This window comes from Ambystoma mexicanum, chromosome 7q (assembly GCF_040938575.1).
Source record: "Ambystoma mexicanum isolate Mex_15411 chromosome 7q, UKY_AmexF1_1, whole genome shotgun sequence".
In the NCBI taxonomy this organism is placed as follows: Eukaryota; Metazoa; Chordata; class Amphibia; order Caudata; family Ambystomatidae; genus Ambystoma; species Ambystoma mexicanum.
The window spans coordinates 171,170,751-171,197,151 of NC_090941.1; the positions used below are offsets into that span (position 1 = coordinate 171,170,751).

The window sequence follows — 26,401 nt, forward strand, 5'->3', positions numbered from 1 at the left end:
ATAATAAAGAAAGTTTTTTTTAAAAAGTGGCTAATGTCTATGCTAAATGGATCACCAGAAAGGTTGCTAGAAAAAGAAGGCAGGGCAGCAACCCCCAGGCTCAGACAAATAAGCAATCCCAGTTCTGTCACATCAGTGACAGCTGCGTGGTTGTAGATACTTATTTTCACAAGAACAGATTCCATTCGATTTAAAGATTTAATCCATGCCTGACAGAATCTAAATTATAAATCCATTTTTGCTCCAGCCTGCGGAGTCCAAGATCCCTGTCACCACCACATGGGTGTGGGTTTATCGTTTGCACAACACACCAAAACATATCATCATGGGAATGCTTCATTTTTTGGTAGTGTTCCACAAGTGGTTTATCTGCAGTATCATTTTTTTTTTAATACACAAACGATGTTCCCCAATTCTGATTCTAATAGCTCTTTTGGTCTTGCCAATGTACTGCAGCCCGTAAGGGCATCTGATACAGTATATTGCCCAATTTGTAGCACAGTTAGTAAAGGATTTAGCTGCCAGTACTTTCCTTTTAGATCTATAGATTTAAGGTTTTTAGTGAGATTACACATTGAGCATTTACCACATTTAAAATGCCCCATAACGGGTGGAAGATGCCATAGTGTGGATTGTTCGGAATCATTGGGTTTTTGTTGGGGGTACGTGTGAACTAGTTTATCACTAAGATTTTGCAGGTGTTTAAATGCAAAACGCGGCGGAGGGATCTTAAAATCCTCTGTGTTGATAATCTTCCAATTTTTCAGCATTGATTTTCTTAAATCGTTACTTATAGGAGGGAAAGATGACACACATGTGATTTTGTCTAAAATGGTTTTCGTTTGTTTGACAAGGCAGTCAGTCCTGGAGACGTTAGTCGCCCTTTTAAAGGATCTTCTTATAATATGAGGAGGCTAACCTCTTGCCTTTAGATTCTTTTTGAGTGCCTTACTATGATGTTTGAAATCTTGTTTGTCTGTACAATTGCGCCTAATGCAAAGAAACTGGCCAAAAGGTAAGTTCTCTCTCAGTGATTATGGATGAAAACTAGTAAATTGTAAGTGTTTTTTTGGGTGGGCTTTTTGAAGAGACTAGTGCCAATTTTGTTATTAGGCATGCGATAAATGAGAAGATCCAAAAAGGCGATTTGTCTTTGTTGGCGTCACAAGTAAAGTTAATGGACGCTTCCCGGCAGTTGAGCCAGGTGCTGAAAGAGTTTAACTCTTCCCTGCTACTCAGCCAGATCATAAAAATATTGTCAATGTAACAATACCAGGCTCGAATGTTCGCTAGATAGGGGTTATCCACATATATGTAGTTGTTTTCAAAGTGGTCCATGTAAAGATTGGCCAACTCACGGGCAAATGTGGCCCCCATACTTGTACCAGGTAATGGTTGAAAGAAGGAAGGAGCTGTCATAAGTTTCCACACTTAATGTGTCTAAGATTTTTATCATTGAAGTTGAGTCTTGTACAAATGACTTCATTTCTCTGACAAACGGTCTCAGAAAGACATCTGCCTATATTGACAGTGGCTCCAGTAGCGAACCGATGGCTGACACTATAGGGCGGATTGGAGGAATGCTTTGGTTTATATGTATCCTGGGGAGGCAGTTAAATGCCGGCGTGACTGGTTGTTTGTTGATCAAGAACATACTTTCCTCGTCGTTAATCCACCCTTCTTCTGTGGCATGTGTCATTAGACTGATTATTTCTTCCATGATTTTGCAGGTGTGATCTAAAGGGATTTGTTTGTACACTGAAGTGTCCAGAAGTTGTTTCTCTACTTCTGTTTTATACAGGTTAGAATCCCAGAGCACAATTCCACCATCTTTATCGGCCGGTTTTATAACAAATAGAGGATTTTTCTCTAGGTTTTTTAGTGCTAGACGTTCTGCTTTAGAGAGATTATCTTTGTCTGTTTTTCTTCACACATAAGAGTTTCATGTCTGTCAAAATTTTGTTTTCGAAGGCCAATATTTCTGGAGATGTGTGTCATCTTTCGCTCCTATAAGTAACGATTTAAGAAAATAAATGCTGAAAAATTGGAAGATGATCAACACGGAGGATTTTAAGATCCCTCTGCCACGTTTTGCATTTAAACGCCTGCAAAATCTTAGTGATAAACTAGTTCACACGTACCCCCAACAAAAACCCAATGATTTCAAACAATCCACACTATGGCATCTTCCACCCGTTATGGGGCATTTTAAATGCGGTAAATGCTCAATGTGTAATCTCACTAAAAACCTTAAATCTATTGATCTAAAAGGAAAGGACTGGCAGCTAAAATCCTTTACTAACTGTGCTACAAAGTGGGGAATATACTGCATCAGATGCCCTTGCGGGCTCCTGTACGTTGGCAAGACCAAAAGAGCTATTAGAATCAGAATCGGGGAACATCCTTCGCGTATAAAAAATGGTACTGCAGATAAACCGCTTGTGGAACACTACAAAAAAATGAAGCATTCCCATGATGATATGTTTTGGTGTGTTCTGCAAACGATAAATCCACACCCCAAGTGGTGGTGACCGGGATCTTAGACTCCGCAGGCATGGATTAAATCTTTACATCGAATGGAATCTGTTCTTACGAAAATAAGTATCTACAACCACGCAGCTGTCCCCGATGTGACAGAACTGGGATTGCTTATTTGTCTGAGCCACTGTCAATATATGCAGATGTCTTTCTGAGACCGTTTGTGAGAGAAATGAAGTCATTTTTACAAGACTCACCTTCAATGATAAAAATCTTAGACACATTAAGTGTGGAAACTTATGACATCTTTGTCACGCTTAATGTATCATTATAAACCAACATACCACAAACTAAATGTATCACTGTAATGCTTTAGTATCTAGAAGCACGTGAGGTAAAACATCGTCCGTCGGCTTTTATAGCCGAGTGCATTCACTTGGCTCTCACCAAAAATGTCTTCATATATGACAGCTCCTTCTTTGAACTACTACATGGTACAAGTATGGGGGCCACATTTGCCCCCGACTTGGCCAATCTTAATATGGAACACTTTGAAAACAACTACATATATGTGGATAACCCCTATCTAGCGAACATTCGACCCTGGTATCATTACATTGATGATATTTTTATGATCTGGCGGGGTAGCAGGGAAGAGTTCAACTCTTTCAGCACCTGGCTCAACTGCCGGGAAGCGTCCATTAACTTTACTTGTGACGACAACAAAGACAAAATTGCCTTTTTGGATCTTCTCATTTATCGCATGCCTAATAACAATATTGGCACTAGTCTCTTCAAAAAGCCCACCCAAAAAAACTCAGTTACAATTTACTAGTTTTCATCCATAATCACTGAGAGAGAACTTACCTTTTGGCCAGTTTCTTCGCATCAGGCGCAATTGTACAGACAAACAAGATTTCAAACATCATAGTGGGGCACTCAAAAAAGAATCTAAAGGCAAGAGGTTACCCTCCTCATATTATAAGAAGATCCGAGAAAAGGGCGGCTAATGTCTCCAGGACTGACTGCCTTGTCAAACAAACGAAAACCATTTTAGACAAAATCACGTGTCATCTTTCACTCCTATAAGTAACGATTTAAGAAAATCAATACTGAAAAATTGGAAGAGGGTCAAACACAGAGGATTGTAAGATCCCTCCGCTGCGTTTTGCATTTAAACGCCTGCAAAATCTTAGTGATAAACTAGTTCACACGTACCCCCAACAAAAACCCAATGATTCCAAACAATCCACACTATGGCATCTTCCACCCGTTATGGGGCATTTTAAATGCGGTAAATGCTCAATGTGTAATCTCACTAAAAACCTTAAATCTATTGATCTAAAAGGAAAGAACTGTCAGCTAAAATACTTTACTAACTGTGCTACAAAGTGGGCAGTATACTGCATCAGATGCCCTTGCGGGCTCCTGTACATTGGCAAGACCAAAAGAGCTATTAAAATCAGAATTGGGGAACATCGTTAGTGTATAAAAAATGGTACTGCAGATAAACCGCTTGTGGAACACTACAAAAAAATGAAGCATTCCCATGATGATATGTTTTGGTGTGTTCTGCAAACGATAAATCCACACCCACGTGGTGGTAACAGGGATCTTAGACTCTGCAGGCTTGAGCAAAAATTGATTTATAATTTAGATTCTGTCAGGCATGGATTAAATCTTTACATCGAATGTAATCTGTCCTTGAGAAAATAAGTATCTACAACCACGCAGCTGTCACCGATGTGACAGAACTGGGATTGCTTATTTGTCTGAGCCTGGGGGTTGCTGCCCTGCCTTCTTTTTCTAGCAACCTTTCTGGTGATCCATTTAGCGTAGACATTAGCCACTTTAAAGATTCCATGCTCACATTTTCCGATCAGCATGTTATCTCCAAATATTCCAATCCTGGTCATGTTACGCTCCAGAATGTTTAAAACTCATATACATGGTACCTTGAACACGGCTCCAATATGGCCGTGCTTCCACGACCACATTTTGCGGTTCATTTATAAACTGTAACACACCAGCAGTGCGTCTCTCTGACTAACACGTAATTTCGTAGCCGTCGTGTGAGCCTTATCACATGACCCAGCCGTCAATCCTGGACTCGCCGAGCATTAATGCATTGCGATCCTTCCGAGTATGTGTGGGATATACAACGATTCAAAAAATTATGTTTTTTCCTTCCACCTAACCCCCGTTAGGTCACCAACCGCACACACGCATTCAGAAAAATTAATTGGGATTTCTTTTTCTGTGTTCCGTGCGTTCTGTCCAGCTTTACTCGACCCGGAAGCACCATCTTTGACGTATCGAGGGGGCACTATCCATGGCAAAATTAGTGATACATGCTACACTTTGAGATACCTTCTAACAATTTAACCAGGTAGGCTCTCACTTATTCACACAATACTATTTTTTACCAAACTACTTCGATATATGATGGATGTTTTCTCTGGCGTCACAGCTCCATCTTGAGAAACGACTGCGTGTCCCGCACCCTCAGCTGTTGGGATGAAAAGACTGATACCTAACATCTGTAAAACTCGAAGGTATGTAATTGGCGGTGGACGGTCAAAAGGGCGAAAAAAAAATTCTGAATAACAAAAATCTCGAAAAAAAAGGCCGAAAAAAAAAATATCGAATTTTTTTTTTTTTTAAATATATGTATTTTTTGGGTCAGGTAAGTAAAAAAAAGGGTTAACATAAAAAAAAAAATAGAAAAAAGGGGGGGTGGGGGGGAACCCCCCATTTCGAAAAAATACATCATTAAAAAAAATTCGATATTTTTTTTTTCAGCTTTTTTTTTCGAGATTTCTAATTTCGGTTTTATGACCATAAACCCTAATTGGCACCCTTTACTTTTGCATACAGCCACTTTAAGCATAGTGATTACATGATCGGTCACTTTAAAACTGTTCTTCTTTTTCTCTTCCCCCCTGTTCTTCTCCCCTCCCCTTTCTATCCACTCCCCTTCTTTCTCCAGCCCCTCGCCCCCAATTTCCATCCTTCCCTCCCCCTGTCCTTTCTTCCCCTCTTTCCTCCTTCTGGTATGAATGAATCATGACGGCCCCATTTGGCTGGGCCAATATGTTATCATGAAATGACTGAATCAAATGATTGAACCACTAGGCAGAATCATAGAGGCAAATAATGAGCCCCAAGAACCATTTATGGCTAAAATAATGAAAAATTACAACAAAATAAAATGTTGAGCACTGATATTGATTTGTAGTAGTAGAATTGCAACACTCTGTAGGTGATGAAATGAAAGATATACTTAGAGGTGTCCGGTCGGTTAAACATATATGTTTTGGTTTTATTTACGTTGGGAGAAAAGACAATAGTTCCTCCAATACATCATCATAAACCATTACACCTTTGGGCTGTTGTGTCCTGAAGAAAGCCTTACACGGATGACCAAACGTTTTTCAAATAATTGTCTGTCAAAACATGCGTTCAAGAATAAGGCTGGAACAGACAAACCCCTGTCGACACAGTAATCATGGGGACTTCTTCAACATTAAACATGAATTGCATTGATTAATGTCACTTACAGGCTACTAACACCACCGTAGCTGTTCTGTAGACATACTTGTGTTATACGTGCTTAGTAAAAAAGAAATTACTGGCATACCACTGTGTTTTCTGATAAACTGTGTTTTATGTTGTTATGATTTGCAAATGTGACCAATGTGTCAAAACTTTTATGAGATGTTACTTAATAAAATATGATATATTTTTGTAATTCCGACCCTCATCTTTTTAAAAATGCTGAAAAATATGTCCATCTAGGCCCACCCATTGCGTGGCGCAGTCTCCAACCTTCAGTGCTACATCGATAGGTAGCTCATTGTGGAACCTTTTTATGTAAATGCCTCCTAGCAGGAGACAGTCACCATTGACGCTTCTCTGGAAGGTTGGTGAGCTCACACCAGACAGTTCCACGCAAGAGGCCTCTCGCTGTCACAAAAAAAAAAACACTTCACATGAACGTCATGGAGCTCCAGCCTGTCTTTTGGACCCTCAAGTCCTTCTTGCCATCGCTGAGGGCCAAGGTGGTGAGGATCTTCACAAATAACACCACCACCATGTTCTACGTCCGCAAGCAGTGCTGTACACTCTCCGGGGCTTTCCAGGAAGGCCCAGGATCTGTGACACTGGGCCATTCATCAGACATGTTTCTCGTCCCCTTTCACATGGCAGGCACCAAGAAAATCATCACAGACTCGCTCATCAGGGAGCCACGTTCTCCAGCATGGGGTCTGGCATGGATTCACATGCTCATGAATATTCCCCGTCGTCAGGCTGGGAATCCTCGGTAAAGAAAAAATCAGTATCAGTTTCGTTTCTGATCTGTCTTTCGTAGTAATAACCAATCACTGGTCTCTGCGTCATACTGACCACAGCCAATGACTGCCCTCTACCTAAGCACCGCCTCTGGCAGCCATCTTCAGATTTTTACCGCACGTTCATGTGTTGGGATCCTCGTGCTATTGCTCTCGAGCGTTAGTGCTATTTTTTCACGTTTTTTCTCAAAAACTTCGTTTTTTCGGTCAAAAGAGCCTCAAGCTCCACCGACTCTCCATCCGATCAACGGGGACCCGTGTCGGATTCGTCTGCGCCCCTCAAGGGTGAAGATTTCGTCGAGCTACGCTTTTGGAGGACTCCAGAAGCTTCTCAGGCCCGGACATGGCCCAGGAGAAGGGAAGCTCGACGCCCGGAAAGCTGTTCAGGATCTGCCCTGGATGCCAGCTGCAGAACGTCTTTAAGGAGGACGAACACTCCTTTTGTCTCTACTGCTTACATGAGGACATGACGCACGTGGAGAAGGACTGTGCGTTTTGCGGCAATATGTCGGAGCGGACCATGAAGGACCGCCATCAACGTCTCGCCAACTGGCTGGAAGGGAAGAGCCCGTCAGGCGAGAAGAAGAGGAAGAAATCCGAGCGGTCTTCTAAGACCTTTGAGGACGCCCCGGCGACGGGGGTCCAACACAAGGTCAAGCACCGCGAGTCCGCTGGCACCGGGAGCGCCGAACGGTCGGGCTCTACGGGCGCCAGGCAGGGCGCACCCTCCCCGGCACCATCAACCACGAGCCAACGCTCTGGGTCGGGTAAGAGGAAAGGCGAGCACCCGGCGAAGCTCCTGGAGAGGCCCCGGTCGAGCTCGAAGGCCCCATCGGAGGGGGAGCGTGGCAGTGTCCCCCCCCTCAAGGATAAGGCGGTGAGCGCACCTAAGGTGGTGAAGGCCTTAATCCATCCGGCCAAGCCCTCTATCGATACTGTCGCGGCGGCCCTGGCTCAGCCTGTGGAGGCTACACCAGTGGTGGCGACCTCGGGGCTCAGAGTCTCCCTGCCACCTCGGAGGGAGTCCTCTTTTGTGCCCATCGATAGGACCCCCGTGAAATCCCCGGCGGGGAAGAAAAAGGGGGGGCAGGGCGTCGTCGTAGATTCGGCCTCAACCTCGGAGGAAGAGCTGATAGAGGTCTTAAGCCACGGCCTTGGCGTGGAAGAAGACCGGCCCGTCGGGATGGGTCCCAACGCAGGTGACGACGACATCGTCGAGGGTGCCGACGGGGCCCCTGATCGCCCGTCGGATTCCCCTCTGCCAGCGCCGCAAGACAACTCGGCGGCTATTTTGTTGGCTATACAGTCCTTATGCTCAGAGATAAGGACGAGACTACCGTTGCCGACGGAGGAACCTCTCCCGTCGGGGGATCCTGAACCGGGACCTTCTGGTGTTCCCCCGCCCAAGAAAAGAAGGATTCACCCTCCACCTCCTTTTCAGCCGTCGCGCCCCGTCCAGCCCTCCTCCCCGTCCACCCGAGGGGATGATACGGGGACTGACACGGCAGCGACGGGTACGGACGACGAGGTATACGACGAGGATCTACCGTCGTCACCTCCCACCAGGGCTTCTCCGCCCGACGAGATTGGATCGTTCCACTCCATGATCGCCAGGGCATCCGAGCTTTTCCAACTCTGCCCTGAGGAGAAGAAAAAGGAAGGATTCCTTTATCAATGGCGCGAGGCCAAGAGGAAGACGGTCCTCGCGGTGCCTCTACTGGACGACATTTGGGATGAGGGCCTCGCCCTCCTCAAGAACCCTTCCACGACGCCAGCTAGAAGAGACCGGTACGAGAAGAAGTACCGGGTCCCGGACGCGGCCCCCCTGTGCCTCCGGGCGCAGCCTACCCCGGACTCCGTCGTCTCCGCGGCGGCCAGGAAGAAAGCGGGGGGGGGTGCGGCCTCCACATCGACTTCCCCACCGGACGGCGAGGGAAAGAAATTGGACGCTATGGGACGCAGGGTCATCTCGTCTGCAGCGACGACGATTAAAGCGGCGAACGCCTTGGCTATCGTGGCCCGCTACGACAGGGAGCTATGGTACAAACTGGCTCCCCTGCTGGACTTCCTACCGGACGACAAGAGGGCGGATGCCCTGGAGATCCTACAGGAAGGTGAGGTGGCGTCGGACCACGCCATCACTATTGCGACGGACATCGCCGACACTGGGTTCCGCCAGTTGGGCAACGGCGTGTGCCTTAGGCGGCGTGGATGGCTCAAGGCTACGGACTTCCGTCAAGACGTACAGACCAGAGTCCTGGACATGCCGTTCGATGGGAACAACCTGTTTGGGAAAACAGTGGACGATTCCCTTCAGGCCATTAAAGCGGACACTGAGACGGCCCGGGCCCTTGGGGTTCTGCAGCAACGACGGACGCCCTTTCGGAGCAGCGGAGGCAAGGGCGCCTCCAAAGGTTCTGGCGGCGGTTTCTCCACCTACCGTCAAGCGGCCCGCTCGTCATCTCAGGAGGCCTACAGAGGACGAGGCAAGTCTGGCGGACCCCGCCGTCGTCGCCAAGGAGGTCAAGGCGGCAAAGCCTCGTCGAAACAGGATTGAACCGGCCGTGGGGTCAGGCCCCCACCGAAGCACCCCGGTGGGAGGCCGGCTGGCGAGCTTAGTCAGCGTGTGGGAGTCCATCTCCACCGACCGTTGGGTGCTGGACGCCTTAGCCCGGGGCCACGCGCTTTAGTTTCAAAGAAGGTGCCCGCGCGTCCCCCCGTGGCCAGGAAGGTCTTCACGTCCCTCAGCTTCTCCTGGAGGTAAAGGCGATGCTCAGGAAGGGCGCCATCGAACTCGTCCCAAAGAGGCTTCGGGGCTCCGGAGTTTACTCGAGATACTTCCTCGTGAAGAAGAAGACGGGAGGATGGCGCCCCATCCTAGACCTGCGACGTCTGAACAAGTTCATCAAGGCGCAGAAGTTCCGGATGGTCACCCTCCAGCACGTCCTGGGGCAGCTGGAGGAAGGAGACTTCCTGTCGTCGTTGGATTTGGAGGATGCCTACTTCCATATTCCCATCCTAAAGGGGCACCGAAAATTCCTCAGGTTTGTGGTCCAAGGGCGTCACTACCAGTTCAAAGCCCTCCCCTTCGGACTACGGTCGGCACCCAGGGTATTCACCAAGTGCCTTGCACCGGTGGCGGCGCAGCTGCGCCGCGAGGGGATCCACGTCTACCCCTACCTGGACGACTGGCTCATCCGAGCCAAGACGAGGAGCACACGGAGCACACGGCAAGGAGCACACGGCAAGGACCGTCCAACTTCTCACGGACCTGGGATTCTCCGTGAACTATGCCAAGTCCCACCTGGTACCCGCGCAAAACGCACTGTTTCTGGGAGTGAAGCTCGACACAGTGTCCCTTCTGGCCTCCCCGTCGGAGGAAAGGACCAGGTCCATCCTGGGCAAGGTACAGCGGATGTTGGTTTCCGACGCGGCCAAGGTGAGGTCCATCAAGTCCCTCCTCGGAATGTCGTCTTCTTGCATCTACCTCATTCCCATGTGCAGGCTCCGGATGCGCCCGTTGCAGGAGTTCCTGGACGCGCGCTGGATCCAAACGACGGGTGGCTTCGAGGAGAGGATCACACTCGACGAGAGTTTCCGCCGAGCGGTCCGGTGGTGGGGCAACCGCGCGCATCTGACGGCGGGCATGGACTTCCAGACCCCAGACCACCAGAAGACAGTGACCACGGATGCCTCCCTGGAAGGGTGGGGAGCGCACACCGAAAACCTGCACGCGAGAGGCCTTTGGCTCCCGACGGAGAAGTCCCTCCATATCAACGTCCTGGAGCTCCGTGCAGTGTTCTGGGCCCTCAGGTCCTTCCTTCCGTCCCTCAAGGGCAAGGTGGTGAGGATCTTCACCGACAACACCACCACCATGTTTTACATCAGGAAACAGGGCGGAACCAGGTCCCCAGCGCTGTCCAAGGAGGCGCAGAACCTGTGGCATTGGGCCGTCGCCCAAAGGATGTTTCTGGTGCCGTTTCATCTGGCAGGGATAAAAAACACCATCGCCGACTCACTCAGCAGGGAGCTGCGCTCGTGCCACGAGTGGGAACTACGGCAGGATCTAGTGGATCGCCTCTTCCGACGGTGGGGCACACCCCAGATCGACCTGTTCGCGACGGCGACGAACTCCAAGTGCCGGAGGTTCGCCAGCAGGTTTCCCCAGGCGAGGAGCATGGGCGATGCTTTCTCGTTCCCCTGGGAGGGCCTGTTCCTCTACGCGTTCCCTCCTTTGCCACTGCTAATCCGGCTCGTCAACCAGCTCAAGAGGTCACGGTGCAGGATGATCCTCGTCGCACCTGCGTGGCCGAGGCAGATATGGTTCCCGGACCTTCTGGACTTGTCAGCGTCCCCGCCAATCAAGCTGCCGGTGGACGCGGATCTACTCTCCAGGGACGGAGGCGCCATCCTCCACCACGACCCGAAATCGCTGAACTTGCAGGCCTGGCTCCTGCAGCGCTAGAGTTTGGAGGATACGACATACCGGCCGACTGCAGAGAGTTTCTTGCAAAGGCCAGGGCGTCCTCGACTCTTAAATGCTACGGACACAAATGGAAGAGGTTCTCTGTCTGGTGCCACGCACAGAAGATTAACCCTCTATGGATTACGGCTCCCCAGGTACTGCCGTACCTGCTGACGCTGGCCAAAGCTGGACTGGCACACGCGTCCATCAAGATTCATCTTGCTGCGATCTCCCGATACACCAGAACCACGGGCCGGACGTCCTTGTGGTCTCATCGTCTGGTGAAAGAGTTCATGAAGGGACTGTTCAGATCGTTCCCGCCGGTGAAGGCTCCGGCCCCGGCGTGGGAGCTCAACGTGGTGCTGACCAAGCTCATGGGACCTCCGTTCGAGCCTCTGCACTCGGCCCCGTTGAAGTTTCTGTCGTGGAAAACAGCGTTTCTTGTGGCCATCACCTCCGCACGACGGGTGGGAGAGATCCAGGCCCTTTCCTGCAAGGCCCCGTACTTGACTTTTCACGACACGAGGGTAGTGCTCAGGACGCACCCCTCCTTCATGCCCAAGGTACCGTCGGACTTCCATCTCAACGAACCCTTGGTGTTGCCTGTGTTCTTCCCGTCGCCTTCGTCTCCGGCTGAGAGGACTTTGCACTCGCTGGATGTGGCTAGAGCGCTGAAGTTCTACGTGGACCGCACGAAGTGTTTTCGGAAGACGTCACAACTCTTTGTGAACTTTGGACCTGTCAATCAGGGGAAGGCTCTCTCGAAGGCTTCCATTTCCAGATGGCTCTCCGGCTGTATCACGTACTGTCATCGGTTGGCAAACCGACCGCTGCCTGGCCGTCCGAGAGCCCATTCCACCAGAGCGATCGCAGCTACCACGGCGTTCCTTTCTGGTGTGCCCCTGCTGGACATATGCAGGGCTGCTACGTGGAGGTCGACGCACACCTTCACGAAATTCTACTGCGTCGACCGGGATTCCAGGGAGGAGTCCAGGGTCGGCCAAGCAGTGCTGCGCAACCTGTTCGCCTGAGGTGAGCCTGGTGAGGAGGTAAGATGCTTAATGTTGAGTTTGATGTACTGCTTAATGTTGAGCCTTTGCCACCTCCCGTGGTTGTGCATGTGTGTACTGCTATGTATTCTTTATTCATGAGCATGTGAATCCATGCCAGACCCCATGCTGGAGAAGGAACAAGTTACTTACCTGTAACTGTTGTTCTCCAGCATGGGTCTGGCATGGATTCACATGCGAACCCTCCCGCCTACCCCTCTGCGGCTCTTCACTTGGTCATACTGCCACTTCACGTGCTTCCAAATCTGAAGATGGCTGCCAGAGGCGGTGCTTAGGTAGAGGGCAGTCATTGGCTGTGGTCAGTATGACGCAGAGACCAGTGATTGGTTATTACTACGAAAGACAGATCAGAAACGAAACTGATACTGTTTTTTTTTTTCTTTACCGAGGATTCCCAGCCTGACGACGGGGAATATTCATGAGCATGTGAATCCATGCCAGACCCATGCTGGAGAACAACAGTTACAGGTAAGTAACTTGTTCCTTCTTGCTATGAGTAGGAGCTTCGCCCCGGACCAGGTGGATCTTCTATTCCACGAATAGGGTCAACCCCAGATCGACCTTTTTCATGATGGTGACGAGTTCCAAGTGTCAGATGTTCGCCAGCCGGTTCCCACAATCGAGGAGCATGGGGAATGCCTTCTTGTTCCCGTGGGAGGGACTTTTCCTATATGCTTTTCTTCCGCTCCCACTCCTGGTACAAGTGATGAACACACTCCGTGTCACTTCAGGATGATACTCTTCGTTCCTGCATGGCCGCAGCAAATCTGGTATCCATGCCCGCTACGTCTGTCAGCGGTTCCGTCCATCAGGCTGCCACTACTTCCGGAACTTCTATCCAGAGAAGGAGCAGCGATTCTGCACTACGACCCAGCGTTGCTGAACCTCAGGCCCTGGCTCCTGCAACCCCAGAATGTGGACACTATTTTTTACCTGCGAAGTATAAGGACAGCCGGGCCAACGCCAGGGCCTCTTCAACATTGACGTGCTATGGCCATAAGTGGAAGCGTTTTTCTGTGTAATTGCACCTTTGTGTGCCACAGCCCCGCAGCTCCTATCATAACTGCTTTGCTTAGCCAATGCTCGACTGGCTCATGCCTCTGTCAAGGTGCACCTGGCCGCCATATCCCGTTACACCAGGGCACCAGGTAGGCCTTCTCTGTGGTCGCTCAGACTCGCCAAGGAGTTCCTCAAAGGACTCTTCAGGACTTTTCCACCGGTGAAGGCTCCTGCCCCGACTTGGGAGCTCAATGTGGTTTTGACTAAGCTCATGGGGCGCCCTTTGAGCCAATGCATCAGGCCCCGTTCATGTTTCTATCGTGGAAGACGGCGTTGCTCGTGCCTTGAAGGTTTACGTGGCACGCACTAAGAACTTTTGGAAGACTTCTCAGCTGTTCATCAATTTTGGACCTGTGAATCACGGAAAGGCCATGTCGTAGGCCTCCATCTTCCGGTGGCTCTCTGGCTGTATCATGGATGTTTGACTGGCTAGCGGACTGCAGCCGGGCCGGCCGTGAACCCACTCCACCAGAGCCATTGCAGCAACAGCATTTCCCTCTGGTGTACCCCTGCTCGACATCTGCAGGGCTGCTACGAGGAGGTCCACCCAGACCTTCACGAGGCTCAACTGCGTCGACAGGGATTCCAGGGAGGAGTCCCGAGTCGGCAAAGCAGTGCTACGCAACCTGTTCATTTGAGTTGAGTCTGTTCCAGAGGTGAGTGTTTATTGCTTCCATTGAGCCTTGCCACCTCCTGTGGTTGTGTATATGTACTGCTGTGTAATCGTTATTCATGAGCATGTGAATCCATGCCAGACCCCATGCTGGAGAAGGTTTAAGTTACTTATCTGTAACTATTGTTCTCCAGCATGGGTCTGGCATAGATTCACATGCGAAACCTCCCTCCTTCCCCTCTGTAGCTCTGCTTGGTTCATACTCCCACTTTACGTGCTTACCAAATCTGAAAATGACCACCAGGGGTGGCGTTTAGGGAGACAGCTGTCATTGGATGGGGGCAGTATGACCCAGAGGACAGTGATTGGTTTAGAGGAGAAATACAGTTTTAAAGCGAAAGTGAAACTGTTTTTTCTTTTTACCGAGGATTCCCAGCCTGATGACGGGGAATATTCATGAGCATGTAAATCCATCCCAGACCCATGCTGGAGAACAATAGTTACACCCAAGTAACTTAAACCCTATGGATGTCCTAGATATGCAATAGACTATTGGGCAAATGTACTGTGTTTAAGTAAGGGCAAAAACACTGCTAAATAATCAGAAGAGATGGTAACATTGCACAATGAGAGAATTGTCCATTTTCAACCACTTGCTTGTGCCTTTGGGTTTTCTGACCTCGTTTAAATCTGTCACACCTTCAATGTATGTCAACAGCTGCACCTGGGCACAACATGCTTGTATCTCCAGTCACTTTACCAAACAATTATCTCAAGGTCGCTCAAGATGGTGATATTTTCCCTCTGCTGGCAACCATTTTAAGTGGTTATCGAAATATTGAACTATACTCAAAAGCCAGTAAACTGTGAAATTCAATTTCATGGACAAATTTGTGCAACCGCCTCAGAAGAAATGTTTTTTTCACGTGCATATATCTCTTAAAGACAATTAGTTGTCTCTTCTTTTCACAGAGATTAGCCCATCTTTATGATACGCTTCATCGCGCCTACAGCAAAGTCACTGAAGTCATGCATAGTGGCAAGAGGCTCCTCGGAACGTATTTTAGAATAGCCTTCTTCGGCCAGGTTAGTATTTTTTTAAATATTCTCTTTACTCTGTGCATACATTTACAGTTCATTAAAGCTGTTCCACATTCTATGTGCCTTTAGGGAGTAAAAAGTGATTTCGAGATTCTTAGTGTGTATTTTGATGTATGTGTCATTTGGTAATTCTGTACAATGTGCTTTGCCCCCTTGCAGATTTGACATTTCCACTTTCATTGTCCTAACGTAGGATTGATTTTTTAACTGTTTTAGGGTTTTGAGAAAAATTGTTTATTATCCGTAGGTCGTGCTCTTTCTCGAAGATCTAGTTGATTCCTTTAGAGAACATACAGAATACCACAAATGTTACATTATCCCATTCCATAGAAAGGTAAAGGTGGGATTCTACATTAAATGAAGGTCTTCACAATCGCATTTTTAGGCTCAAACTTACATCTGATTCAAACTATTCTCGACCCAGCAGGTAAAACAAGAGGTGGCTTTAAAACATTTATTTGAGTTGATGCCTAAAGTGTCATCAAATTTCTTCAAGAACGGGGGGGCATTGCAAACAAACGTCTTTGGCTAGCTAGTTTCATTCTAGATGTAAAACCGACAAATCAATTCTTCTGTCCTCACTAAAATGTTCTACTAGTGAAAGGCTGAAATTGTGACGACTCTAGCATAGTATAAAAGGCAACCTAAGATTACAGTTAGAAGAGGTACCCTGGTTGGATCTATTGTATGCTGCAGATTTAGCTAACTTGACATTCAGGGACCTAGTCAGTCAGAGCCCCAAATTTAAGTCATGTTAGCATAGAATAACTACTAATGTATTGGACTCTGACTGTGTGTGCCACTTTCTCACTTGATATGGTGAAACAGGTTATTTTAGTACTCAAATTGAGCAAGGCCTGTCCACCACCCATAAGTGAAAAATCAGATTTCCAATGGATTCCTTCCCCCCAGGGATTCCTCATCTATGATACCCTATCCACAGCGTAGCTGTATTTCGGAAACCTTTCCACCACCAAGGGGCGAAGCATGGCTCTGTGTCTGCTGCATCTGACACCTATACATGCCTGTGTCGGACATCACGTCGGGGCTAGTAAATATTGAGGATCGCGCCCCGTGACTGCAGTTTATTTTCCATGCACTCAGTTCACTTCAGGTATACGCTCATCTCAATCTTAGAATTTGTCGTCATGCCTAACCCTGTGAAGGCCTCCAGGTTCAAATCATGCAGATTGCAGCCACCAGATGTCGGTTTTGGATCTGCGCTGGATTTCTCTATACTACTTGGGCGAGGAGCACAATACCCAGGATTGCAGGTCATGTTCGTCCATGCACCCGAGGACCCTCCAGGAATGGACGGTAAAACTCTTTACCTTCATTCACAAGATGGAGGGTGATGTTGTTTGGTCTCGTTCGAGATCACACAACACGGAGGGCTGTTCCGAGGAGAGGTCCCCTCCACGTAAGAAGCAGCACTGCAAGAGATCCCGCTCCCTGAGTGGATCCTCACACCAGCATTTTTCTCCTCTTCCAAAAAGAAGAGACATCGCTCAAGAGGTTCTTCCGTGCTGGATCAGGTTTCTTTTTCCTACTCCAATCATCCACTCAGGACGAATGGGAGCTGTCAGATCCTCACTCCTCTTGACAGGCGCAGAAGCAGCACAAACACCTCCCTCCCCATTGAGTCTTGGCACCTGGGAAATAGAAACCGCAAGCCTCCGCAACCCTCTGGGGAAAGAGGGTTAGGGTCCGTTGAGTCGATGGGGAGAGGGAGTTCAGGATAACCGGAAAGAGGTTCAGGGAATAACAGTGGATGGGTAAGGGGAAATTAGGGTAATATACTCCTCGACTCCTGTGCCGACCTTGCAGGTGATCGTTGGAAGTGACTCCACCCACTCACACACATCCGAGTATCACACACTTAGAGATTATTCTTTTGGAAAGGCTTTTGTATTGGAGCCTCTAACCAATAATCACCATATGCTCTGGTGTTGCTTTGGGTTTCACAATGCCTGCCTAGTAAATCATGAATGACAGAGCACTTCTCCTTCATTCCTGCATAAAGGCAAACCCTCCCAGTATCATGTCATCTAGTGGTTACTCCCCACCGATATGCGATTCACAAGCACCCCATATTACCCCATGTGCAGGTAGCAAACAATAACATGCACTCAAAGTGCTAAAACACTTAGCTCTGGCTTCTGCGGGAGTTCGAGGTCCTTTGGCCTTTTCGTGTTGATGGGCCGTGATACGTCTCACCGAATCCGATTCAACAACAGGCTGTAAATAGCAAAACAAAGTCAGTGCACGTGCGTGCGAAAAAAGTCGTTCCCTAGGAACTTTCCCTGAGGGGTTTAAGATCGTTAAGTGGTGCGGTTACTTCCCCGCCAAGCCTACTCCAACTCTGGGTTAGTATTCATGCTCTGCATGCAACAAGCAAAACAGGTTTTCTCGTGCTTCAAATTTAGTCTAAACACTTAAGTCTTGTAGCGCGTAGCGCGTCTCCCTCCAACAGGACGAATCAGCTGTTCAAGATCAAACGTGTACTTAGCTTTTCATGTACGCGGGGCCGGGGATGTAGCAGGCGGGCGGTGCCCCGCGTTGGCGTGCCTCCAGGAGCTCGGGAAGAACACGTCCTCTCTTGCAGGTGACCAGGATTGCGAGCAGTGCTTCTTAGGCGCAGCTCGCGCATGCGCAGTAGCGCGCGTGTTGTCCTGTTGCTCCCAGCAGGACCGTTAAGCACACGGCCTGCTGGGAGATGTAGTTTCCGGGCGGTTCTCCATCCTTGGGCCTTCTTCCTACAAAAAGGGTGGAGAACACGCCTGGACAAGCTGTTGGCACAACCAAGGGCCTTCCTGCCTCCCCCCAGGCCCCTCACAACACTGCCAATAGCCCGAGCCCTGACAGGAGCGGTTTTGCCTAAAGATGCTAGACATCTTTGCCAAGGGCCCTGCCTGTATCAGCCTGCACGCCTTCGGCAATGGCACTGTTAGCTTTGGTGCCAAAGGGACCCACTGCATCTTCGCAACCAGCAGGGTACCCGGCCGTTCCGTGGAGAGGTCCCCTCCACGTAAGAAGCAGCACTGCAAGAGATCCCGCTCCCTGAGTGGATCCTCACACCAGCATTTTTCTCCTCTTCCAAAAAGAAGAGACATCGCTCTAGAGGTTCTCCCGTGCTGGATCAGGTTTCTTTTTCCTACTCCAATCATCCACTCAGGACGAATGGAAGCGGTTTTGCCTAAAGATGCTAGACATCTTCGCCAAGGGCGCTGCCTGTATCAGCCTGCACGCCTTCGGCGACGGCACTGTTAGCTTTGGTGCCAAAGGACCCACTGCATCTTCTGCAACCGGCAGGGTACCCGGTGGGGACCACTCCCGAATGCTTACAGATTCGAGCCTGGTCCAAAAGAGGGATGAGTTTCCCCTATGCCAGACTTTGCCATCAGGTATCGAGATCCACACGCCGGTCCCAACTTCATCATCGATGGCACTGAAAAGCCTCAGGAATATGTTCCTTTTCCCTTCAAACCCTTCATGTCTAAGATGAGGGACATCTACGTCAAGGAGGGCCCCACTTACCCTTTGGGTTGGAACCCTTGGTCTCCAGGCAAGAGAGGGACTTCCCAGAGGAGTTCTATCAAGAGGTCGAGGAAGTCAAAGAAGCCAGTGGTCTAGACAGCGCCCCTGAGCAAGACATTCTTCCAGACCCTACCACAGTAATCCTCAAGCTTCTTTTCAGAGGCTAATGGCAAAGGTGGCCGATAACTCTGAGGCTCTCTGCTCTGTCCAGGCCGAAATTTCAATTTGAGTTTTCAGATATCCTGGAGGATCACCATGTATCCGGATCCCATACTCTTGGAGGAGGTCTGTCAGCTTCTCTCAAAACGTGTGATAGAACTGGGACCGAGCTCGGAACGAGGCAAGGGTTGGTATTCCACCCATGTTCGCCCGATAGTGGATCCGAGGCTGCTCAATTTGTTCATGTGCAAGGACAAATTTAAGATGGTACAGCTAGCTCAGATGCTGCAAGCCCTCGATCTGCAGGATTGGTTTGTATCACTGGTCCTTCAGGATGCCTACTTCCATATGCCAAATCATCGAAAACACAGGAAGTACTTGAGGTTCATGGTGGGCCAACATCATATCAGTTCAAGTCCTGCCGCTCGGCCTTTCTTCGGCTCTCTAGGTTTTCACCAAGCTGCAGCAGCGGTGGTGGCCCTGTCCCACCACAGGAGGGATGGTATTCATATCTTTCCCTACCTGGACTACTGGCTTTTCTGAGCTCTCCCCAGATCTAGTGTGAGAGCACCTACTGCACACGTACACTCTAATACACAGCTTAGGTTTTACCCTGAAGTTCAAAAAGTCTCTGCTTTCGTCGTCCCAGTCACTCTTGGACACTCACCTGGGCAGTGCATTCCTGGCCAAGGACCGAATGGCGTACATCTTTCGGTTGGTCAATGTCCTCCTGTCCCAGGAACAAGTCCTATCCTCAGCCTTTCTGAGCCTTTTGGGCCTCATGGCATCCTGAATCTAAGTGGTCCCAGAGGCAAGGACGTGCATGAGATTTCTTCAGTGGCTCATCTGTTGCCAAAGATCACAGTTTTAGGGCTATATGTCAGATCGTCTACAGGTCTCGTACCAGATGGGTCAGGATCTTACATGGATGAAGAGGCAACTTGCTGAGAGATATGCTTTTTCATCATCCATGCCCCCAGGTAACAGTGGTCGCAGACGCATCTCTGACAGGTTGGGGTGCTCACCTGTCGGAATGGACAATAAGTGGACTGTGGTCTCCTTTGGAGTCTCAGGAACAAATCAATCTGCTGAAGCCCTGTCACCTTCCTCCCTTCTGTAAAAAGAAAGTCTATGCTGATCCTGATGGACAGCACAGTGGCCATGCACTACCTCAGAAAAGGCGGTGTGGGGTCCTTGCCTCTACGCGGAGAAGCAATGCAACTGTAGTTCTGGGCTCTAGAGAATGGCATCTCTCTGATGGCAGCCCATCTAGCCAGAAGATGCTGTTGCTTTGTGCAGAAAGACGTCCTCCCACGAATGGGAGCTCTGCCAAAAAGTTCTGGAGGAGATCTTCTTTTGGGGAACTCCTCAAGTGGATGCTTCACTTCAAGTTTCAACAGGGAGTGCACGTTGCTCTGCTCCATGGAATTTCCTCGTTTGGGAGCCTAAGGGGAACGCACCAACAGTCGAGTGGACATTGAACCTTTGTTATGCGTTACCTCCAACCCCTGTCATTTGGTTGGTTTTCAGGTGATTGAGCCTGTTCGGAACCACGTTGATCCTGATTGCTCCAGACTGGTCCCGGAGGAAGTGGTGTCTGGAGTTTCTGGAAATGTTCATCTGCCCTCCTTGGCGCCTTCCGAGGAGAGTCAACTTGCTCTCCCAATCGAAGGGGCAGGTTTCCACGCTTGGATATACAAGGAGTGGGACTTGTCGGACGATATCCTTGATGTGCTCTTTTTCAGCTCAGAAACTGGCAACAAAATCTATTTGTGCCTGTAGATGGCATACTGTCATACTGTCAGGATCGGGGACAGACGCTCTCTGTGCTTGTCCCTGACCCCACTCATACCTGCTTCTGCGACATGTTCCCATCTGCTATGCAGGACTCCGGGTGCCTTCCTGCACCGGTACCGCTTGCCCTGGAGACTGCTTGACGCAGGACGGCTTCCCTAGAATTCCTAGTCTCGGCATATGTGGAGATGATGCAGTTAATGTGGCCTTAAACAAATCCTGGGTCCTTTCTCTGTTACAAACTCAAAGCCCCTATAAAACAGAAGGAGGCACGGAACAGCACCATTCTCAAAAAGGTTGCATTACATGAGGACCTGAACCCAGGCATTCTGTGATTTTGTATTTGAGGTATTTATTGATAAGTAATTAGTCAGAGCCTGCATCATTCCTGGCTGTTCCTGTTAGGAGTTTCTCATTCATAGGTAAGGACATTGCTGTATTGCTATTTACTATTGGGTTTTTATTCTTGTGCTCTGTTCTCTATGCATTTTCACCTATTCCTAATGTCTTGAATCCCATAAGTTCTTGCTTCCTGAGGGGGGGGGCGGTGTCGTGTAGCACTCCTGCCTTAGGCAAATTGTCACACAGGTTGTTGCCTCAATCAGTGGGTAACCTTTCCTAGGGCAGGGGGTAACGCAGCATCTGGACGTCCAAGAGACATCAGCGTCATTGCTCAATCTGACAGATCTGACACCTACGTTTTCAGCTTGGCGTCGAGAGAGGGATCGGGACCCTTTATCTTGTCAGTTATCCCCCTTTTTGCTTTTATTGGTGTTTTTGGCCCAAACGGGCCTGTGGGTTGGCACTGTTAAGGGACCTCACTGCTATTTTGGTTTTCAGGAGGTCCTCGGAACAGGGCTTGTTCTTTACAATTCCCGCTGTTGACATGCAGTTCTTGCATGGTTTGTTTAACCAGTTTCCTCCTTCCAAGTTTGTTTTGGTGTGGGATTTAAGTTTGGTTTCGACATTCCTTATGCAAGGTCCGTTTGAACCCCTTAATTCCTGTTCTGTTAGATTGCTTACCCTTAACGTGATTTTCCTGGTTGCCATCACTTCTGTGGCCGGGTGAGTGAGCTCCGGACGTTATCTGTTAAACCTCCCTATTTGGTTTTCAAGAGTAGGTGACTTTGAGAGTGAGGCCCTCTTTCCTTCTAAAAGTAGTCTCGGAATTTCATCTCTCTCAAAAGATCCATCTTCCTGTGTTTTTTCCTCTTCCTCATCCTTTTAAGGCAGAGAACCATTCCATCAGCTGGGTCCAGTATTGGCCCTCAGCCACTATGTATCTCGGAGGGAGAGGCTAGGAAAGATGACCAGCTTTTCATTGGTTATGCTGGTGCTCATGCTGGCAGGGCTGTGTCCAAACTGACCTGCTAAGGTGCATCTTTCTCTGCATCTCGGATTGCTATGATCTGGCAGGAAAGGATGTACCTGAGCATCTCTGAGCCCATTTGCCAGGAGTGGCTGCCACATCTGCACTGCATAGGGAAAGTCCCGGTCCTGGAAATCTGCCAATCGGCAACATGGGCGTCTCTGCACATAATTGCTAAGCATTACTACTTAGATTCCTTTTCTGGCCAGAATGCCTCTTTTGGTAGGGTGATCCTCCAGAGCTTTCTGGTGTAAGTGGTGTGCTTGCTCTCCACCCTCCTCCAGATTTTCATACTGCTCTGGGAGTCCATCATAGATGAGGAATCCGTGGGAGGAAGGAATCCTTTAGAAGAACATATTACTTAGCTCTCTGTAATGTTTTTTCCGATGGATGTTCCTCCTATGGATTCCTCATTGCCCTTCCTACCTGCCACTCTTGGCAGATACCTAGTAAGCCAACGGTTCTGCGGTCCCTCAGCAGCAGAGTGCTAGGGAAAGATGGTGGAACTGAGGTCACGGGCGCAGTGCCTCATTATATACTGGCCCAACGTCATGTCCGGTGCAGTCTCATAGAGGCATCAGAAGGTGGTGGGAAAGGTTTCCGAAGAACAGCTGTGCATAGGATAACACAGATGAGGAATCCGAGGGAGGAACATCAATCAGAAAGAATATTACTGAGAGGTAATTTATTTGTTCTTATGTGTTAAGAAATGTAGACTGCCTTGCAGAAACAAGCATTGGGGAAAAAGAAGTGCACCAGATGCTATACATACTGATCAATATAGAGCATTTGAAGAATTCTGGGCACCCATTCCTGGCTCTTATTTTTTTATTATACAATTGACCAGTGCCTGCTCCCCAAGTCTTGTCAACAAGCCATCATATACTGATTTTTTTTTAAAAGTAAAAGAAACTCCCCGGCGTTGTACGGACCTATCTCTGTACTCGATTAACAATTGAAAATCTTTAGCAGAGCGGTCCTCAATCGCCTCCCAAGAGAAGGTAGATAAGGTGAGAATATTCTCAGGTACTCAGCTGGGTTTTCAGGGAAGGCCTGAGCACCAATGAACAGAAGTTGAACTTTAACTTGGTTATATCGAATTCTATCCATTTGAAAAATGAAAACTTTTACCATGCATTTATGGACCTGACCTCAGCATTTGGTAGAGTTAAAAGAAAGAAGCTGTGGAAGTGGTGCCAATCTATGCACCCAAAGGCTCTCTTGGAGCGTGCAACAAATCTCTTTACCTTTTCCGCAAGGAAAAGATGATGCATGGAGATCTCGATAGAAGATAAAAGGTGCAGAGTGGAAGTCAGAAGACAGGTCTCAAGACCGTAGAAGAATCCCTGCAAGAGGTGCTGCTCACCGAGAGCTCCCTCTCGCCACCACTCTTCTTCCTCTTTGAAGAAGTCATCATCGCCCCAAAGACTACCGGGAAGTTGTTCCAATGGTACTTTTCCCACCAAATTCTTCACCTCCGAAGGACTGGAAAGCCTTTAGGCTAAAGATGCTAGACATCTTTGCCAAAGCATGAGCGCCATCGGAGCCCACTGCACCTGACCAAGCTGGCAGGGAACCTAAAAAGGACAACTCATGCATGCATAAAGGTCTCGGACCTGCTCCTTTGGCTAAAGACCCTTCCCAGCGCCAACACACTCTAGTATTGATACCTCAGCGCCGGCCCTCTCTACTTAGATGTCCTCTGTGCTGATAGCACCAGAGCCCCTCTTGAATATGCCCTGCTTCCTATGGTGACTGTAAGGGATCAAGAGGAAGACGGGGAAAGAGTGGAATGTTTGTTGTTTGCTGTAGACTTTTATTTCTCAAACAATGAGGGTTGGCAGAAATACTATCCATGCCTAACCTAAGAAGGGTTTCCCTGCCTCAACAACACTAAGGAACGTCTGTGACAGGATGTTAAACAAAAAAGTGTCCTGTGTCCAAAAACCCTAATCTGACCCTTACACTCTAAACGTAATATAGTGTGCACAAGGGGGTTTCTATAGACTATGCATTCAGGGAAACTGTGTTGGTGGATCATGGGACAAAGAACCGACGCTGACATTTGCCTTGCACTTCGGTCAAGTAAATGGATACAGCCGTCCTGAAGAAGACAGTTGAAAATTATCCTACCCTTCGGGAAAAGCACATTTTTGGAAGACGGTGTTGCATCTGTCTGGCCTAGTAGACTTTGGTTGTGTTCTGTTAGTGATGATGGTTGTTTCACATCAATGAGTAGTTTTTAGACCGATAGATTTTGTCTTCAAGGTTTTCATAGTTTGAGGACTTTTATGTATTAGTAATGCACTGAATGGATTCCATCACACATACGCAGGGTCGGATTGTGGTGTAATACATGAGTAGAATATTTGCACATTTTTCGTTTCACTTTATTACTATTTACATTGATGAACATTATGATGGATTTTAAATTGATGAGATTGTCTGAATTTTGTGTTTTCTGATATATGTATGTCCAACATTCTAATTAGCCAGCTATGGCTGCTTTTAAAGATATAATGAATAATTAATGAATTGTAATGTGATATTACTAGATCCATCCTCATTCTGTCTTTTCAGGATAGCACTTGGTTTATTAGTCCCTGGAATGAGGTATTAGGGGCTGTCCTACCTTTTATAAATGCACTCACTGGCCAGAAAATGAGGCAAAAGGTGAGACAGGAACGGCAAAGCAGGGAACTGGGCAGCTGTAAACAAATCAAGATCAGTTGCAGATATAGCAGAATCTACAATCATCCAAGCCCACCCATGATGTACATAACATACCTGATGAGAGTGTAGGCTGATGAGAATGGGAAGGGTAGCCTGACTGCACAAGGAGGTGTCGGGAGGGGCAAGACAACCTATCGTGGGCGGCACAAGGGTGCAAAATTAGGGATTGATTGAGTGAGCCCCAGTAGGAGTCGTGATGAGTCCACCAAGTTCCTGATGCAGCACCAAAACTCAGGGTAATTCAAAAGCAGTCCAGAATCCAAAATCCACAGGAATCCAAAGCCAAAAATCCAGAGTTCCAAGCAGCTCAAGACGATACAGGGATAAAACCAAAAGCAGTCGAAGTCCAAAAAATGTTCAGGACGATCCAAAGTTAAGGAACCAAAGAACCCAGTAGTTCAACACTATCCAGGGTCAATCCAAAAGCAGTCAGTTATTCTAAAGCCAAGGTCTCAAAAATCCACGAAGCAAGAAGAAACAGGAAACGCAGTAGCCAAATGCTGAAACATAGCCAAACGCTGAAACGGCTGAGAAGCATGTGAAGCCTGTTGCCGGTGCTTGAAAAAACATAGTTCTCCACATTCCGGGTTGCTGTGGCTGTGAGACGTGATGGACCAGGTGGCAGCTGTGCCTCTACGTTTGAGAAGGGCCGGCTGCTGGCCCTGAATGGCGGTGGTCAGTCACCATGGCAACAACCAGGGACACTTCAATGCAGACAAGTAGCGTGGAGCACTGGGAGCAGCATAGGAGCGGTTACATAGCTGAGGGAAATGATGCAGTGATCCAGAGACTGAGCAAGAGGGACACCAAGAAGGTGAGTGCATGACAACTTCACAATTTCAAGGAGTATTACCCCGCCCTTGAACTTTCACACAATTCCTCTTGTTAAAGTTATTCATACTCTGTATCTTCCACTTGCTTTCTGGGGGTATTGCTGTACCCTCCTCCACTGATTGCTCCTCTTTATAATCCTGGAGTGCTCTCCTTCCAGGGTATTTACTCCTTTCTCACTCATTCCAAAAATAGGTATAGTTCTTCTCTTTTATGTATGTAATGCTTACCTCGACTCCTTGGGAGCGTAATATCTTCCCAGCCTGTGGACCTGATACCTTGGACCCCTTAGGATTATGTTTCTGTTTGGACGACAAATGACAACAATAGAAATGCTATAAAAATCTATTAACTGAGACAATTACTAGAGGAGGTGTGTATAACACCCTAAACACTCCCTCCTAACTTCTAGTGCTGAGTTACCTCCTCACCTCTGTTTATTTATTGTGTAATTCTCCATCCTGTTTTCTTTCTACAGGGGCGCGTTGAGATTGAGAAACAATGGCAAAACATGGGATGCTGATGAATGCTATTCTTTCTTGCCTTGAATGTCTATTTTTTTAAGAAATTAGTCTTTAGGTGCGTAAGCAGATGTAGATACTGTAGTCTTTAAGAGCTTGAAATGATGCCTACGTTGGAGAGATCGCTCGTACTAATTACTTTTGTCTTTCACCCTTTTTTGCAGGTTCCAGTGATTTGAAGAAATAATTATGGCTGTGGATGGCTGCAGAGTTGCTCAGGATGAGAAAACATTTAAACGTAAGTTTGTCAATGCGGAGTAACTGCAGCCTTCAAGATGAAGCGCGGTAACAACTGTGAGGTGGATACTTGGAGAAACCT

At 48.2% G+C, this 26,401-nt stretch overlaps 1 protein-coding gene across 9 annotated transcripts in view; it reads left to right on the top strand.

The window, feature by feature from the left end:
• The window catches only part of DOCK9 (dedicator of cytokinesis 9), a 2,709,375-nt gene that overhangs the window by 2,395,756 nt on the left and 287,218 nt on the right, over window positions 1–26,401 (top strand). For all 9 annotated transcript variants that reach the window (XM_069639825.1, XM_069639823.1, XM_069639827.1 and 6 more), the window contains one exon: window positions 15,010–15,123. In XM_069639825.1, the coding sequence (XP_069495926.1) occupies window positions 15,010–15,123 (114 nt within the window). The remainder of the gene's footprint in view (window positions 1–15,009; window positions 15,124–26,401) is intronic.